Genomic DNA, 17,209 nt, shown 5'->3' with positions numbered 1-17,209 from the left:
AATGTTCAGTTTTTATGGAAATGCACAGCTAAAGTAGTTCAAGGCAGGTATTGACTGCATTACCATGTTCATATCACTTCACCAGACGATTTCAGTTATTTCAGTTAGGTCCTTGCAGCATACAACAGCAAAAGAAATAAAACCCTCAAAGACACTGACCCAGCAAATAAATGTAGTAAGCAACAAGATAAACAACAAATTATTTCCATGTTTTTGCCACAAAATTATGTTCTGTTATGTACAGAAAGCACATACATACCATTTTATCAGTAAAATAGTTTATCTGCTACATAACATTTTTTCACTATCAAGGTAATAACAGAGCTGTTCTTGAAGCAGACAAACTTAGAGTATCGCTATTAGTAGAGACGCACAGGCTCAGCTAATTCAACATGCTTCACACCCGAGATGTTACGGACACAACTTCACTTCATCAATTTTTGGGTATGCATTATTTTCTAATAATTCAATGGACTGTTTTCAATGATTCATAATTTAAACTGTCCTGGAGGGCCGGTCTCCTGCAGGCACATATCTAGAAGCTTTTAGTAATTCTGAGGAGCTTGATGGCTGCTTCAGGTGTGTTTGTTTAGATTTGGAGCTGAACTTTGTAGGATAATGGCCTTCCGGTAACTTGATTAGACATCCCTGCGTTAAGGTATGTGTCTACCCACCTTCCATTTTAATAAAAGATTGGTTGCATGCAGCTATTAGTAACTTCAATGTGCGAGGCTTCCAGTGTCATTTACTTCTGGTTATTTTAGCAGTTCAAAAAAGGCCTTTTATCATGCTTGATATTGCAAACTGTTTTTTGTCATATTATTTTAATTATTCAAGTAGTCATGAACACACTTGTTTTTAGTGCAAATAGTTGCATTACCGCGGACTGCACTTTGTTGTTCTTGTTATGAACATATAGTGCATGGATATTAATGAATCTGAAGTCTTGCACATTCACAGAAAATAGCTTACTTTCATGTTGCAAAATAACGTGGACACATAAAACTGAATTTCAAAAATAAGCCCACTAAGAGAAATATTCACTGGAGCTAAAAGTGTGAAACCTAGTCCTACATTTTAATTGTGACACCAGACTGCTAACTGATGTTAAATTCTATACCAAAATCAAATGACAAAATACTTTAAGATGTTTTTTATTGGTCCTAAAAATCATAGAGAATAAAAACTGGAGATGATTTATTTGACAAGTCTTTTGTCCAAACTTTTAAAGAGTATAAAACCCTGACTGAAAATTCCGTTTCACAGATCTAGTTTCAACCCTAGAACCAACGGCTCATTAAAAATGCGGCAGTATCGTCTGAAACAGAATCATGAAAAAATGCTTAAGATCTCTTCCCCATGTGCACAGGAGAGCTGAACTTCCAGAGTAGTAACTAATGGATCAAAGTAGAAGCAGCTGTTGTATCCAGGCTTTAAGCCAAGCACCCTATGACACCTGCCAGGCAGACAGGAATATTTTCCATGGGTTTGAATCCCCGTTCACACAGCCATGGTGACAACGCACAGTCAGGGTAGGGTGGATCATCAAAGCCAGTGCCCAGAAATAGCCACTCTATTAGTTGGCTGCCTGGGTGAGGATTGTTAGAGAGCCAAGAAGTCAGATGGCCTTTGCTAACGGTCACAGTTATCATTGTGTGAAAACTGTCCCGTGGAGTGAAGAGCTGTGAGTCTGAACTCCCTCCACATCCTAATGCAAATAACTGTCGTCCTCCCATTATCCTCTCTCCCTTGATAATGTGATCGCTGGATCAAAGCATGATGGTGGATGTTCTGTCCAGACTGTTTTCATCTGTAGTCGTTTATTAGAATATCAGCAGTTGCAGAGGATACTTAAGACTATGAATCTTCTTGAAATTTAAATAAAATAAATCTATAACACTGCAGATCTTTAATACCCTATCTACCCAATTCATTGTCCTAGCATAATTAAATTTTCTAACTTTATGACCCTCGTTTTCAAAGTCAATATCAAAGACCACCCTGCAAAGGCTGTTTCTTCTTAGTCTTCTTCTGGTGAGATGATTACAAAAACATAAGCTTGGTGTCCAGGTTTTTTTTTTTTTTTTTCAGAAACTAAAGCTGTTTATACATTCAAATAATCATGTAGAATAATTAACAATATTTTTTTAAGGAAAGAAAACTAAATAAGTGATCTTGTGTTTTCTCTTTTTTGATGTTGTCTTTTCTATTTTTTTCTAACAACTAAGCAATTGTTCTAAAGGTAACTCAAGCAAATGTTTCTGATGAATTACTCAATATAAACATTTTAGATCATTTTAGACCATTGTTAAGGGGACGAATGAAACCTTCCTGCTTATTACCCATAGTAGAAAATCCAATGCATGTGTTACTTATGCATTGCTACCCCCCCCCCCCATCCCCCAACCAAATGGTAGTTTGAGGTCAGCTAGTAAAACTTCTCCTGTGTAAGAACCAATCTCAATTCACTGTAGAGCGTTACCGCCTCCTAGTGGACGATTCCGGCAACTCTGGGATTGAACATACTCCGATCGAGTCATGGTTAAGGATGTTAAAAACAATTAAATGGACAAGAAAGCAAATAAAGGGGGGATCAGCATATCAGGGAATCATACCAAATCAGGGAATAAGCATAAAACACTTAAAAAAAAACTATGTTAATATGTGTAGTAAAACATCTGCATTGTATACAGAATGATTCATATAAAACAATATATTGAATAATTATATTTTACATATGATCCACGATTAAGAATTAATAGTAATAATATTAGAATTAATTTTAATATTATTTACAGAACCCATATCTCATAGACAATTAGTGTTACATGGGTCACCTGAGGTGAAAAAGTCATATACATTGACCAAAGGAAACATAGTCACCGCCCCCAACATTGAGCCCAACTGCACTACAGCTCCACACCACACAAGAGCGCTGTGGCCTTCATCTCGCAAGATGACAGCAACAATCACCTTTACGTAAGATAGGATGAAGATAAAAAAGAACCACGCCAGCACCTGAAAACACAGGATTACTCAGTGTGAATAAACAAAAATAAATTGTAACATAGATTAAGCAAAACATGCTTCTTACATTAGGAATTAACAAAAACTGGTCTCAAGTACTCACAATAATGACGGCTCCAGAGGTCTCATTGACTAGCAGTGGACACGGACTCAACACAGCCATGCCCATAATGTAAACTCCAATAAAAGAGCCGATAGAAGTGAGGACTCCCATCAACACCAAGGACCTGTTCAGAATGCAACAAACTGTTGAGTGGTAAGTTAAGAATGTTTTAATTTAACATTTTAAACTTTCAGATTATGCTTTCTCAAGCCAACATCAAAGTTTATTTGCAAAATGTGCTCATTTAGTTAAAATATATAAATGTTTTACATTGTTTTAATGTAATTAATTTTTGCGATGGCAAAGCTGAATATTCAGCAGAATTTTCTGTCTCACATGGTCCTTTTAAAATGCTCATTTGGTGCTCAGTTGGCCAGGATTCATTGAACACTACGTTCAAAAGAAAATAATTTATTATAAATGACTTTTGTTTAAGTAAAAGTATTTACTATCACTTTTATCTATCTATCTATCTATCTTTTTATTGTCTATATTGTCTATTTCATGTCCACATAAATTATTTGACTGGTAAGTAGCTGTAAAAAACCCAAAGTTATTTTTCACTTATTTCACTATGAATTCAGTTATTGTCCATAAAATCACTATTGCTAATGATGTTACTCACCTTTGAGTATAAAACATGCTGATGAAACAAGCTATAGGATTGGCAACATTCGCCATAGTAGCTGACCAGTGATAGGCCTGGTTTCCATATGGTAAACATGAGTACGACTGCACTGACGGCAAACCGGTATTAGTCAGAGCGGTCACCCATGCCAGGATAATGTAGATGTATATCACTTCCATCCATGTGTGCGTCCCTGTCCCAAACATGCTCCTGGGCTTCTGAATGGCCTTTCCAGGATGCATCATTGGTTTCTGTTCAGATTTCTTGTTTTTCCAACGCAAGACGGGATCTCCATTTCCATTTATGTTATTGGGACGCTCACGTGCAACAGCTGGATGGTAGTTCAAAAGTATGAACGCCACCAAACAAACCACCATCATAGCCATCAGAAAGAAAAAATAGGCTTCAACTGAAAAGTTAGCTGGTTGGTAGTGAGCCACAAGGTAGTTAGTGTCTCTTTCAGATCCGTTAAGATGTGTTTCATTGGATTTGAGGATTTGAGATGCATTGACACATTCCACAACACCTACACCTTGAACCATCGCCACTAAAGCTGGGACAAGACCACTCAGGCCTTCTCCTACATAGTAAGTCATGAGATACTCCGCCTTGAGCTGCATCATGAAGGGAAGGAAGGTCACCGAAGAGGTGCAGTCCACTATAGAGATGAAGAAGATGAGGAGCAGGAGAGGAACGCTGCGCTCCACACCTTGCACCACTACCGTCTCACTCCAGAAGAAAGCCAGAAAAAGGCTTACAAGTATCCCAAAACCAACAATAAAATAGATAACTGCGGTTTCGTTCAGCACTCCTGGACGGAAGCGATGCATTATTGTGACAAACAGAGGTCCGATGTTGGCCAGTTGGACAATAATGGAGATGTAGGAGGGAAGGTACCAGCCTTCAGGTACCTGAGGAACGATTAGAGGCAGCTCCACCCACAGACCACAGATGGTGACCCAAGAGCCCATGCCAAACAGGCCAGCCAAAACATGGGTGAGGATAGACATGGCCATGGTGATTTAGCTCAGGATCCCTCAGACTTTGTATCCTTAATGTCTTCAGGAAAAAAAAACCCCGATGAGTACAGTTAGTAATAAAGAGAATTTCATTCAGTGACAGACATTAATATTGCAGTTCTACTTAGAGCCACTATGATATACAAATTACACAGTTTAACTTTAAATTCCAAATTCGGTGCAAGTTTATTTATTCAGCTGTAATGTCAGAGAAAACTCAGCATTATGTCCCTTAGCACTACATTTAATCCAGGGGCTCTCCAGGGGATTCACCCTTTAGTCAGTGCAACTTTGGATAAGAAACATCTGCTAATATAAAGTTATTCAATAACATCTTCTGTAACTTGAGCATTCTCTTACTAATTCTTTGATGCTGTGCCAATGTATTTAAAGGAACAAAGTCAGGAAGATTGTGCTTATTTGCAGAAAGAATATCAAAGTACAAATCAGAGTGCAGTTAGCAGGGAGTTTACAGCAAGCTGAGATCATGAAAATGGGACCAAATGGTGCAACACTGTCATAGCAAGAAAACTGTAGTCAAATTAGTTTTTCAAATTTAAGCTTTCAATGTGTAGCTATTATCAGTTAACCTAAACTGATCAATATATATATATAAGTATACTTAAGTTAAAAACAAACCATGTAGTAAGATCATAAATCTTACCTTTATGTAGTGCAGCAGCAACAACAACAACAACAACAAAAACCAAGTTAAAATGAAGTACAGCAATGTGGAGAATATATATATTGTAGCATCATGCAACTTCCCAGAATAAATAGGCAGGAGACTGAGATCCAGTTCAAAAGCAGCCAACGGCCTTCGTTTGTTTGAAACAACGGATATCAGGAGGCATACTAACTTCCCCAATAATAAGAAAAGGTGGAGGGCTCAGAACGTTCTCCTCCCTGACCTGAACTCAAATGAACTTAAATCCTCCTCTGCCACATGCGTGCACCTGGCCCCTCCTCCAAATGTTCCCCCAGACCAGGGATGGGTGATACCTCTTACATTCGATCCAATATTTTCAAGCCCAGTCGATATCAATACCGATACTTCTAAACTAAACTGATCTTTAAAATGATTAAAACAATAAAATCAGTAATTATACTTACTTAACATATTCCGGGCAGGATTTAGGGGGTGGGGGCCCCTGGGCTTGAGGTTATGCTTGGGTCCTATACCTACACTACAAATGCCCTCTAATAGAACATCATTATGGAGTAACACAAACATATGCTTTGAGGTTCATAAATAATACAATTAATATGCAACATGTCTAGGCTATAGTTAAATAAGAGTGTCCTCTTATGTCAGGTTCTTCTTTAATCAATAAACTCAATCGAATAAAAAGACACGCTGGCTATTAACAATCAAATGAAATCACTATATCAAAATTCATAGATGGATTGTGCATAAATGTTACGTTTAAATATAACATTTTAATGTAGAAAAAAATAAATGAATGCACAAATGACATGAGCTACTTTATATAATATGAAACTACAACTGCAAGTAGGTGGAAGTCTTAATGAGTGAGTAAAATCAACTGATTAGTTTAAAAAGCTGATTCATTTAACCTTGTAAACGATGTGCTTCTAGCCTGATTGAATCAGTTGCTGGTCTGTGTAAGGCTGAGGAACAAAACACTGTTGATCTGACTGAGATGCAGCTGTTCGTTCTGTTTTCTTTCTGATTAAGCAAAACGGAATGTTGTGTCCGAAAGTTACTCAGTTGTTTATTTTACATTTGCGAGAAAAAGACAGAACTCTTGTTTGTGTGATAGCTCTATAAGCTATGTAATAAAAACAGAAAGTCATTCAAATTGCTATTTTTATTTAAAATCATTTTGATGATATTTCTTCCCCACTGTGTGTAGACAGCGCTCAAATCTCATCAGATGATCATATAATTTAGTGGAAAATTAACATAGAATCATCCTCTGTAAAGAAATGAGGTGTGAACATTTGAGAATGCATCATTATATTTTCTAAATGTGCACTATTTTTGGCTAAACGCTTTATGGAGCTGTTTAAAAGAACCATGTGATAAACCAGTCAGTGCAGACACGATTCAATCTGTGTCCTTCTTCTATGTGAAAAAATACTAGTTTATGCTGTTTGAGTGTGGCCTCGGAGGTCATAGTTGTAAGCTTACCCCCGTGCTGGCCCTTTTAGATCTTACGTCCACAGTGGAAATGTGGCTAGTAATAATTTCTGAATTCTGACTGGCACATAATGAACAAATCAAACGAACGTAAAGGGGCTAGGATTATGCAGGATTACTTGTTATTGTTTCACTGTTTCATTTGCTGTTGTTTTTGTTACTCATAGTTATTTGGTGACCAATTATAGGTCATATAGCCTGTTAAAAGTTTTTTTTTTTTTTTTTTATTCTCACCGTTGTTTGAGTGTTAAATTCAAATCAAGTCAATTCTGCTTTATTGTCAGTTCTTGTACACGTGCAGCACAGACATAGAATTGAAATTGCGTTACTCTCAGACCCTTGGAGCAAACAGATAACACTAACAATAAAACATAAAATACGGATAAAATATAAAAAACAATGTAAAAGACAAAAGATAAGTAAAGCAGCACAAGGCACATGGCAGATAGAGTGCAAGCCAGTGAAGTAAACAAACTGCAGATATAATGATTGTAGTGCAAAAGCAGCAAATTATAAAGTCTGTTCGCCTGAGTAAATGGATATGGTAATCTAGTTCCAGTAAACTGAACGATAAACGGTCGAATAGGCATATATTAGAATCATTATCATCTCTGCATCCTAGTATTGACGTGCACAGTTAGTCTGTCGTATATATTTGTCTCCTATATCATAATGAACAGCTCTTTTATAAAGTGTGGTTAAACAAAACTAGATTGCGATTATTTTTGTCATAAGCAACAATTATACTGATCATACAAGACTAGCATGCAACATTTGACAAATGCATTTTTTTATTTTTAAGTAAAACAAAAAAATAAGTGACAACTGACAGATACTCACATGATCTGAGCCTGATCATATGGAGACAAAGTCCTGTACAATGAGAGAAATGTCTTATATGCTCCGCATGAGTGGGTGTGTCTATTCTAGCCAACCATGCCACCTGTCTATTGATGTTTTACCAAGGGGGGAAATTAATGTGTAATGTGTAATTTGTAGATCATTTATTACAATGCAGGTATATAATTCAGAATTACACTAATCATTGCACATGCACTTATTCATAAATAAATATTCATAAAAATGCAATATTAAAATTTATATTTGGTGATTAGAAACATCATCAGTAAGCAATGAGAGCTGTTTCCTATGTACATTCTGGCAGGAAATGCAACACAATTTTACTTTGCTGAGCAGACCAATCACAGCTTCAGTGAAAGTTTAACTATAGCCATTATGTTATGTAAGAATGTAGTAAAAAAGTGACTACAACTGCTGATGACTAAAAAAACAACAACCTGGGAAATAGGTTACATTTACATTCCTATAGCTTATAGGTCAGTTTTTAGGTCATTTGTTTATATAAAAGAAACTCCACAACTTTGTTCATAACCACAAATTTCTCTGTCAAATTAACCATTTATTTAAAAAGCTCTGAGATCTTGTAAAACCAGCATATGCATAAGAATGTGAACAATTCAAAACAGCATTTAACTACTGCAAGAAAATTCAAAATGAAAATAAATATTTATATTTAAAAGACAGGGACCACCGAAATATATGGCATTATGGAACTATAGTTCTATGATACCTTGTAATATTTTAGCCTCATTGTCTTTTAAATACATTTTTTTTCTCAAATCTTTATTGACAAATTGTCAACAGCATATAAATACTGTGCACAATTAACAGTTTAAACAGAGGCTTTAATTAGAGACGTCAGGAAATCAGTTAGTGCTCAACACAAATCTGATTCAAGCCCAGTTTATAAAATACAAATTCTGAATTTATGAAATAAGTGATGAGAATAATTAGTGCTAAATGCCCAAAATTACACATACCACATTTGTTTTTTGAATGTTGACACATTTTACAAAAGATAACAGCAGTTGCAAAATGAGATTAACCTTAATTAAAATACTGGCCTCACATCTAAAATATTAAAAATCAAAAGGGTAAAACATGGCAGATCTGGCAGGTTAGACATACAGTATTGTCAGTATTACATTTAGACTCTGTATATACATTACAACTAAAATTTAAAACCAAACAAAACCTGATATTCAGCCAACAAAGTTAAATATAAATCCAGAAATACTGGAATGTGATAATATTTTTTTGCTTATGGTCGTCAAAACAGTGTAATCTTGGGTGTAATAAAAAGCATTGTTTTCCCAGTTAGGAACAATGTCAATATACTATTGTAACTTGATTTTACTATTGGGAATAAACAAAATACTACACAGATGAAGCATATAGTACAAGTCTATTCATTGGATAGTGTATATTGTAGCAGATTGCCGACTTCTGTTTTCTGGCCAAAAAAACTGCGGACATGCCGATACTGAAGTTTTCCATTATGAAATCAGACCCGCTCTGATTTTCAACCACAGATGTCTTGTCTTGTCTTGGTGCATGAAAACACTTTTCACTTAATCTAGATCAAGGTCAAGATGTTCACATATACACTTTCAACATATTCTTTACATTCACAATATTCCATCGGGTAACACAAAGATATGCATTGTAAACAAGTACAGCTGTTTTTGCATTGACTTTAACTTGAAATGTCATGTGATGGCATCAGTTTGACCATCTTTTTCCATTTTAGATTCACACCTATATCTGTTGTATAAAGGTATGGGGTGAATGTAAAATCAGGTTCTGCAATATTAACTGCAGTTGTCTGTGCAGTCCTGGGCTCGCTGGAAGACCTGGTACACACTGACTAAAGGGAACATTGTGATAGCTCCAATTAGAGAGCCAGTCTGGATGAAGACTCCACACCAGAGCAAAGCTGCATGCCCTGCTTCATGAAGCAGCGTCCCAACTACAACCTTCACGTAAGAGAACAAGCCAGTGAAGATGATCCAGGATATGATCTGAATGAAGACAAATAAGACTTCTGTTAACAAACTAAACCTGATGTTAATTAATGGTTTCTAATATTGTCCGTGTAATTTAATATAATTATTTATGTACTGTATTTGCATAGAATTTGTGTATTATGTGTGGCGAATGAATGGGTGACTTTGTGATCAGGAATAAAAATAAAAAATACATTATTAAATCAACAATAAGGTCTATTGAGCATATTTGGCACATTGTCATTTACCTTAGTAAATATTTAATTACAAAAGATTTCCACTGTTCAGAACTACTAAAATGAGTGGATTTGTTGACTCCAACATTTTTCTTTCCTTTGAAATATTGAGATGGTCCTCATTGCAGAACACCAGATCCAGGGGGAGTGGTTGGATCCAACTCTCCCCACCTTACATACACCTAAACCTACAAGTCTACACCCCCAGATCACTAAACCTACCCATCTCCACCCCCTAGATGTAGATCCAACCACACCCCTTGGATCTTGTGTTCTGCAGTGAGGGGCTACTGGAAATACTGCTATAATGACCCCTTTTCACAATAACTATCTTTCAAGTATCTTAATATTTATCTTAACTCTTTCTTTAACAGATCTTTAGAGATGATACGATAATGAAACACTTAACAGTTGCGACACTTTTGCACGTGGTAGCTCAGTGAAGTATTCAGCACTTTTAACATTGAGAGATTCGTTCTTAGTTCCTCTCCCACTTAGTAATGAAATAGAGTTACTAACCACAAGAGCAACGCCATACTGACTTCCTAAAAGTGGTGGACAGGGACTCAGCACAGCCAAGGCCATGAGATAGGCAGCAAAAATACAGCCTCCCAGTGACATCATACCAAGACCAATGCTGGACCTATAATAAAACCATCAATTTCAATTTAAAAAATTCAACTCAATGAACAACACCTATAATCACACAATAATATGACAAATTGTACAAGAGCAGAATTTAAATCAGAGGTGTCCAAACTCCTGAGTTGTCCTGCAGGGCCGCTGTCTGGAACTTATGCATAGTAAGGCCTTGATAACCAGACTCAGGTGTGTTTAATTGGGGTTGGAGCTAAACTCTGCAGGACAGTGGCCCTCCAGGAGCAGGTTTGGACACCCCTGATTTAAAGTAACAGGACAACTAAGCATCAAGAACTTTAACTCACTTACCTAAGTAAAACAAACATGGCCACAAAGCAGACCAGAGGGTTTGCAATGTTGCCCAAGATGACAGAGAGGTGAAAGGTCATGGTGCCATAAGGCAGACAGGAGAAACTCTGCACGGATGGCAGCACACCGTTGGTCAAAGCATTGGATAATCCCAGCAACAGGAGCAGATATATATTGCGTGATGTCCAAAAGGCCACAACAGGTGCCTGTTTTTCAACTTCAACCTGTTCCTCAGAAACTGTGGAATCTCCATTTTGTAAAGGTTGTGTCTCTTCCTCTGTTTTCACTGATGCCTGCTCAGCCTTTTGAAATTCCTCTGCCGTAGTCAGAGTGACCACTCTGCATGTCAGAGCCAGGAAACAGAGGGCAGAAATAGCAAGCATCACAGACAAAAACCAGAAGAAGTCTTGGGCTGGGAAGTTTTCTTTGAGATAGTGGGGCTTTGTTCCGTTGGCGGTCTCATTGCACTCTAGTTTCCCTACACCCTGCCCCAAAGCAACCACACAGGGAAAGAGTGCAGAAAGACCCTGTCCAAAAAAGAATGTCCGGATGTACTGCGGGGGGTAACGGAACATGAAGGGTAAGAAGGTGACGTTGGAAGTGCAACAGACGAATGACAGGATAAAAGTAAGCAGCAGGAACGGGACAGATCTTGGCTCTCCAGCAACTGTGACCACCTGGGACCAAAAGAGAGAAAGAAACACAGCTGCAACCACCGCTAGCACTTGTATGATGTGGATGACCATGCGTTCTTTCAGCCATCCTGGAGCAATGTGGTGGGTCAAAGTCACAGCCACTGGACCCAAATTCCCAAATGCAATCAGCACTGAAATATAGGCTGGCAAGTTCCACTCTGTAAAGAAAGAACATGTTTAAGTTCTACAATTATCAGGATAAATACAGCATCTACTAGGTACAGCTGTGGCACGTTAATGTTTTATTAAAACAAGTTTTTATGTTCTTAAAACACTATTTACCTTCAGGCAGAACTTCTACAACAACCGGCATCTCAACCCATAATGAGTTCACGGAGATCCACGAGCCCATTCCAAACAGGGCCACTAGAATATGTGTAACAATGGCATGATTCCACCATGTATCTGCCATTTATATGTCTAAGAAAAGGGCACAGTTGAGTTAGAGCGTCCATATTTTTAATTCAACAAAATATACACATTTCGTTTGACTGTATTGAAGGAATAGAATAATCAAAGTAAATTGCTTGACGGTGTCAACTGATATGGACTGAATTAAAACTAATAAACGTTAATGACTTCTCACTTTCTGAGTGATGATCATCACTGAAATGCTTGTTCAGCAGTCAGGGCAAAATTTTCAGTGTTCACTTATATACAGCAATGAGATGTAAAATATAAAGTAAATAGCAATGTAAATGTAAAATAATAAAACATAAAAAATCTATTTTAAATATATGCATAGATACATATAAAAATAATCATTGCTTTTTTTTAAATTAATTTTACAATTTGTCCTGTGTACATGAATAGTACTCCACAAGCAACAGAAAAATTTAATGCTGCAAGCCTTTTGAAATGTTGGAAAGAAAAAGCCACATGTAACTGGCTAAAAAGTGTGAAATGGAAAAAGAAATTAAATATTGGAATGTAAATAATAATAATAAAAAGAGTATGGATGAAACTAAGGTAGGTATTGTTTTAATTCCTTAAAGTGTAGGATTCTTTAAAGAAAAGTCAATGTTAATACCATCATTTATTTAAAATATACATACATAAGATTATATAAATATATACTATATAAGTGATATAGTATGCAAAATAAATATAATGTAGTACCTTATCAATAATAATAATATGTATTATTATTAGTGGTGGTAGGTGTAGTAGTAGTAGCATTGTTATTTAATAAAAGTCAGGACAAGTAATTTGCTAAATACATTTATTTTGAAAATGCAACTTCTATAAAATAAACTAATATTAAATAAAACAATGAACTAGTTAACTATTTTGGGTTTAAGAGAACAAGCTTGTTAGTATCAGAACATTGGAGAACAAAGATCTTTACCATATGTGAGAAGAAAAAAAAGAAACTAATGCAAAATGCATGTATTCAACATTTTCATCAGTTTAAAACACAATCAGAGAAATTCCAAGTTCTCCCTGTAACAAGGGCCACAAATCTTTGTTTTTTTCCTATCGATACTGCTCTTTTGTTGAGTTTGCTGATCAGTGGCTGTGCTTTGGGGGTCTGGGAATGATGGTTCAGTCAGGGTCTCTTGATCTCAGTGTAATCAAGCACATTTTCAGATGGTGATGTAATTATAACTCTCTCATTTGGCAAGACGTCGTTCAGTGTAGAAACCATGTCATTCAAAGAGAACCCTATGTGTTTGTTATTCAAAGAGAACCCTGAATGATTTTTGTCTCTGGAATCCAAGATGCTCTTTTGGTAGTTCAGCTCACAGTGAATGACCTAATGTGTATGCACATGGCTTGCACCTTCTAATTTTGTGAGCAATCGTTCAACATCTTGCCTGCTTTTACATGGGCCTCCTTATTTTGAAACTGCTTCAACAATAATTTTCCTATGAATGTGATCTTGAGCTTTTTGCTTTAGTCTAGACACCATTGGTTTTTGTGTGGCATTGAGATTTTCACAATCAAAGATGGAGTAGTGTTTTTGAGTGGTTTTGACTGGGGATAATGTGAGCGCTGCTGATGTAGGTTCATCTGTTGTCACTCGGGAAGCAGGTTCTTGTTCTGCATTTTTGGAGACAGAACCTTCAGTCTGACCAAGAGTTTTATCAGGCATGTTCTTCTCATAAGGGTATGCATGACCAAAGGGGTACTCACCCATCAGCTTTGAAAATGTACAGTTTGCCATTTGAACAGCTATATCTGTAGACAGATCTTTGCAGTGTTTGCCGCCAGGTAAGGAAACGTTAAGATTGTCCTCTAGTACAGCTGCGAGGGCTTTCATCATCCTCTGTAAACAAGCTTTTATTAGACTCCTCTTTCGGCTCCTCTGGTTGTTGCGGTACTATTTTATGAAATCTTTGAGACTTGACCGTAGGAGCCTATAGGCTCGTTGAATCTTGCCATCACTACAACATAAAGGCTCAAAGTTGCATATCTAGGACATCAAGATGACAGGGTCTAATTTCTCTCGTGAAATAAAATGTCAATTCAAGAACTAGACCGTTTTGAGACCAGTTAATTTTGCACAATCAGAAAAGTCCAACATTTCAAGTAAATCTCTTCTTCCGATTCCAATACTATCACATAAAGTTCCAACAAACTCAAAGTTGACAGCCGTTTCAAGAAAGTTCTGCCTTGGCTTTGAGCTGCCATGTTTCTCTCAATCAAGCTTCAGAAATCAGCAGATTGAAACATTGGGATTATCTTTTGGAGCCACTGAATTAAATCAACCCATGAAATTTCTTGCTCCTCTCTCATCAGCCCAATCTGAACCCACATGCGGATTTTCCAGGGCTTTTCATCCAGCTCCAATAGGTCTCCATAATGAGCACCAAGGAAGTCATCAACAAGCTTGGTGTAAAAATCATCCTCTGAAAGACATAGTTTTCAAATGTAAGAAAAAATATACTTTTTAAAAAGCTGTTTGATTTATTTTAAGTCATTGGAAACAACAACAACAAAAACAAATAGTACTCACTGAGCTCAGCAGCAATGGTCTTAGCACTCACACTAGAGGAACCAAAGTCTTGTAAGTTGTCCATAGTTGAACATCAAAATGGCTTGGCTTGTTTTTAAAACATCTGGTGGATGCTTCCAAATAAAGGCCAGATAAGTGTTTTAGTAATAACGACCAGAGAATGGTAGTCCACAGCTGATCTTAACCGTGCAACAAAGATTATCAAAAATGATCAGGTTATTTTTTATCATGTTACAACTGGTGTACTTGCCTAAGACTGTAGTTTTCTTATTGGTATTACAGGTTTATAACTTAAAAAATCACCTGCACACTTTCACATGGTGCAGCATTAACTAACTTACACTTTTTAAAAGTCATCCTATATACTCACCTTAATTTTACAGTCGTGATAATATTTACAGCAACTATGGTTTCCTTGATAATATATTGAAATGGTTATGAATCATGTAAGGGTTATGATTACTTGCTGCAAATGTCACAAAATGAATGAATATAATTCATGGGATAAAACCGTAAGAATGGTGCAAAAGGTCAGTTGCATCACTGCTATATAATTAATATAAAGTTAATATACTCTTTGAGCGGGTCAAGTTATTTGTTAGTTATCCTTGAGCAATCAGGGAATAAGATGTTGACGCCCCAATTGTGCACGCGGTCGATTTATTCGTAATATGTTTTCTTATCGATTTCATGTTATTATTGACTATATATCTAGTTTGGTCGTTTTGGTTTTAATGTTTAAAAAAAAAAAAACGATCACTATGGCTGGAAATGAGAACAGCTTCTTTCGTATTTCGTGGTTTGTTCTAGCTAACGTCGCGTGTCAGTCCGTGGTGAAGCTTGAAAACATGTCTTCTGTGTCGAATTGCGTTTACTGTGGGATATTACCATTGATGTTTAAACAACGTTATGTAGCAAACATATTTAAAACTCATAAGCACAAAACACGTAAACATATTAATGTATTTAAATCAACGGTGAATGTTTAAGTGTGAAATCTCAAAATGTACTTACCGATTTATAGGTAAATTAGGTGTGCTGTGCAGCGTTGTTTCTTATTGTAGCCTTTGAAACGTGAAGAAAGAGCCGGGTCCGATTCAGTAATACTTTTCATAAAGCTGAGGAACGTCAACTCTTCATCGTGGACTTCCCTGTTGAGTCACGTGAGCATCTGAGGAGTCTTTGATTGGATATACTCCTTGCATTGTTTTCTTTGATAAACGGCTATGCTAGTCCAACTATATGGTCCAACTCCAACTCGTTTCAGCGAATCAGTTACAAGGAGCCGGTTCAAAAACGGTTCAGTGATTCTTTTGCGTCATTACGTAATTGCGTCATCACATCGAATGTCCAATATAATATTTTCAGAGGTGTAAACAGTACTGAAAAATTTTACTCAAGTAAAAGTACAGATACTTAGTGAAAATTTCACTCAATTAAAAGTACAAGTATCTGGCCAAAATAATACTTGAGTAAAAGTAAAAACGTACATCTTTACATTGTAGGCAGGGGCGTCGCTAGGCCCTTTTTAGGGGGGCTTCAGCCCTAAACTTATGCCCAGCCCCCCTAAAAAATTATTTGATTAATTAATTAGTGATCGCTTCAGTCCCCTTTAAAAACTCATTTGAGACGGTGGCAAGCTGCATCAAGTTCCGGCTCCTCCCCTTATCTGAGTCTGCATGGATTCAGCGCGTTTTTCAATCCACAGGGGCGCCGAGCAGAGCGAACATCAGAGAGTACAAGGTGTGTGTGTGTGTGTGCGTGTGCGCGTGTGTGTGTGTGCGTGCGTGTGTGCGTGTGGTGTGTGTGTTCTCGCATCCAATACCAGTACGTCTTCGCTGCTTTCACTTTCAGCCTTTATCACAGTGTGACAGATGTTTTTTCTTCCAACAAAAATGAAGCGATTAACACCCATGAAAACATACTTTAGAAAAGGATCATGATTTATTTTAATTTACTTTTTGAAATTGAAAACATATTATTGTGTATTTCGGCATTACATTATGCAGCCATGCAAAATAAATTATTAACGACACACATCATTGTCTGAAAGTACTAAATGGCACAGAGAGAGAAACATCATGTGGAGATATTTTGTTTTCTATTATTAAACATAATTTTATATTAAGTAATAATTAATCATTAGTGTATCATGATACATATATTAGAGTAAGAGTAAAGGGATCTGTGATTTTTTATTTTTTATTTTTTAAGTAATTGATTTATAGAAGTGGCAAATTGATAATGATGTTATTTTTAATAAATATAAATAAATATAGAACAGATTAAACATATTGCCAATAGACAATTACATTAATACATGTTTTGTCTATATTCTTAATGAATATTAGCTGGTTAGTTAAATGATTTGAAATGAAATAAATGTTCAGGGGCTGACTTGATGTATAACCAACCGTATTGTTGATTATAAAGGCTAAAAAGCTAAAAATTAATAATAATAATAATAATAATAATAATAATAAAATATAATAATTTATATTTCATTGTAGATGGATATACAACATTTTTTTTGTCGTGCGGGAGTAGGTCTGCAAACGAGCAA

The 17,209-nt window shown here is 36.4% G+C and overlaps 2 protein-coding genes across 5 annotated transcripts; both read right to left on the bottom strand.

Moving 5' to 3' along the window:
• Positions 1–159: 159 nt before the first annotated feature.
• slc52a3-2a (solute carrier family 52 member 3-2a) lies at positions 160–8,202 on the bottom strand. 2 transcript variants are annotated; one of them, XM_026224861.1, is made up of 4 exons: positions 7,782–8,202; positions 3,756–4,817; positions 3,131–3,254; positions 160–3,018 (listed from the first exon to the last, which is right to left on the bottom strand). In XM_026224861.1, exons 2-4 carry the CDS (start codon positions 4,772–4,774, stop codon positions 2,809–2,811), a joined length of 1,353 nt encoding a protein of 450 aa, XP_026080646.1. In that variant the 5' UTR covers positions 4,775–4,817; positions 7,782–8,202; the 3' UTR covers positions 160–2,808. The 2 variants fall into 2 exon arrangements, with proteins under 2 accessions (XP_026080646.1, XP_026080645.1); XM_026224860.1 differs by lacking the exon at positions 7,782–8,202 and adding an exon at positions 5,442–5,766.
• Positions 8,203–8,332: 130 nt separating this feature from the next.
• Positions 8,333–16,065, bottom strand: LOC113057437 (solute carrier family 52, riboflavin transporter, member 2-like). 3 transcript variants are annotated; one of them, XM_026224864.1, is made up of 7 exons: positions 15,661–16,065; positions 14,647–14,825; positions 13,824–14,539; positions 11,970–12,107; positions 10,993–11,845; positions 10,564–10,687; positions 8,333–9,823 (listed from the first exon to the last, which is right to left on the bottom strand). In XM_026224864.1, exons 4-7 carry the CDS (start codon positions 12,097–12,099, stop codon positions 9,614–9,616), a joined length of 1,317 nt encoding a protein of 438 aa, XP_026080649.1. In that variant the 5' UTR covers positions 12,100–12,107; positions 13,824–14,539; positions 14,647–14,825; positions 15,661–16,065; the 3' UTR covers positions 8,333–9,613. The 3 variants fall into 3 exon arrangements, with proteins under 3 accessions (XP_026080649.1, XP_026080648.1, XP_026080651.1); XM_026224863.1 differs by having other exon boundaries at positions 14,647–14,759; XM_026224866.1 differs by lacking the exons at positions 13,824–14,539; positions 14,647–14,825 and having other exon boundaries at positions 15,661–16,062.
• Positions 16,066–17,209: the final 1,144 nt, after the last annotated feature.

Source organism: Carassius auratus, chromosome 38 (assembly GCF_003368295.1).
Source record: "Carassius auratus strain Wakin chromosome 38, ASM336829v1, whole genome shotgun sequence".
NCBI classification, from domain to species: domain Eukaryota; kingdom Metazoa; phylum Chordata; class Actinopteri; order Cypriniformes; family Cyprinidae; genus Carassius; species Carassius auratus.
The sequence above is the reverse complement of the archived record's forward strand: the minus strand, read 5'-3'. Positions and strand labels throughout refer to the sequence as shown.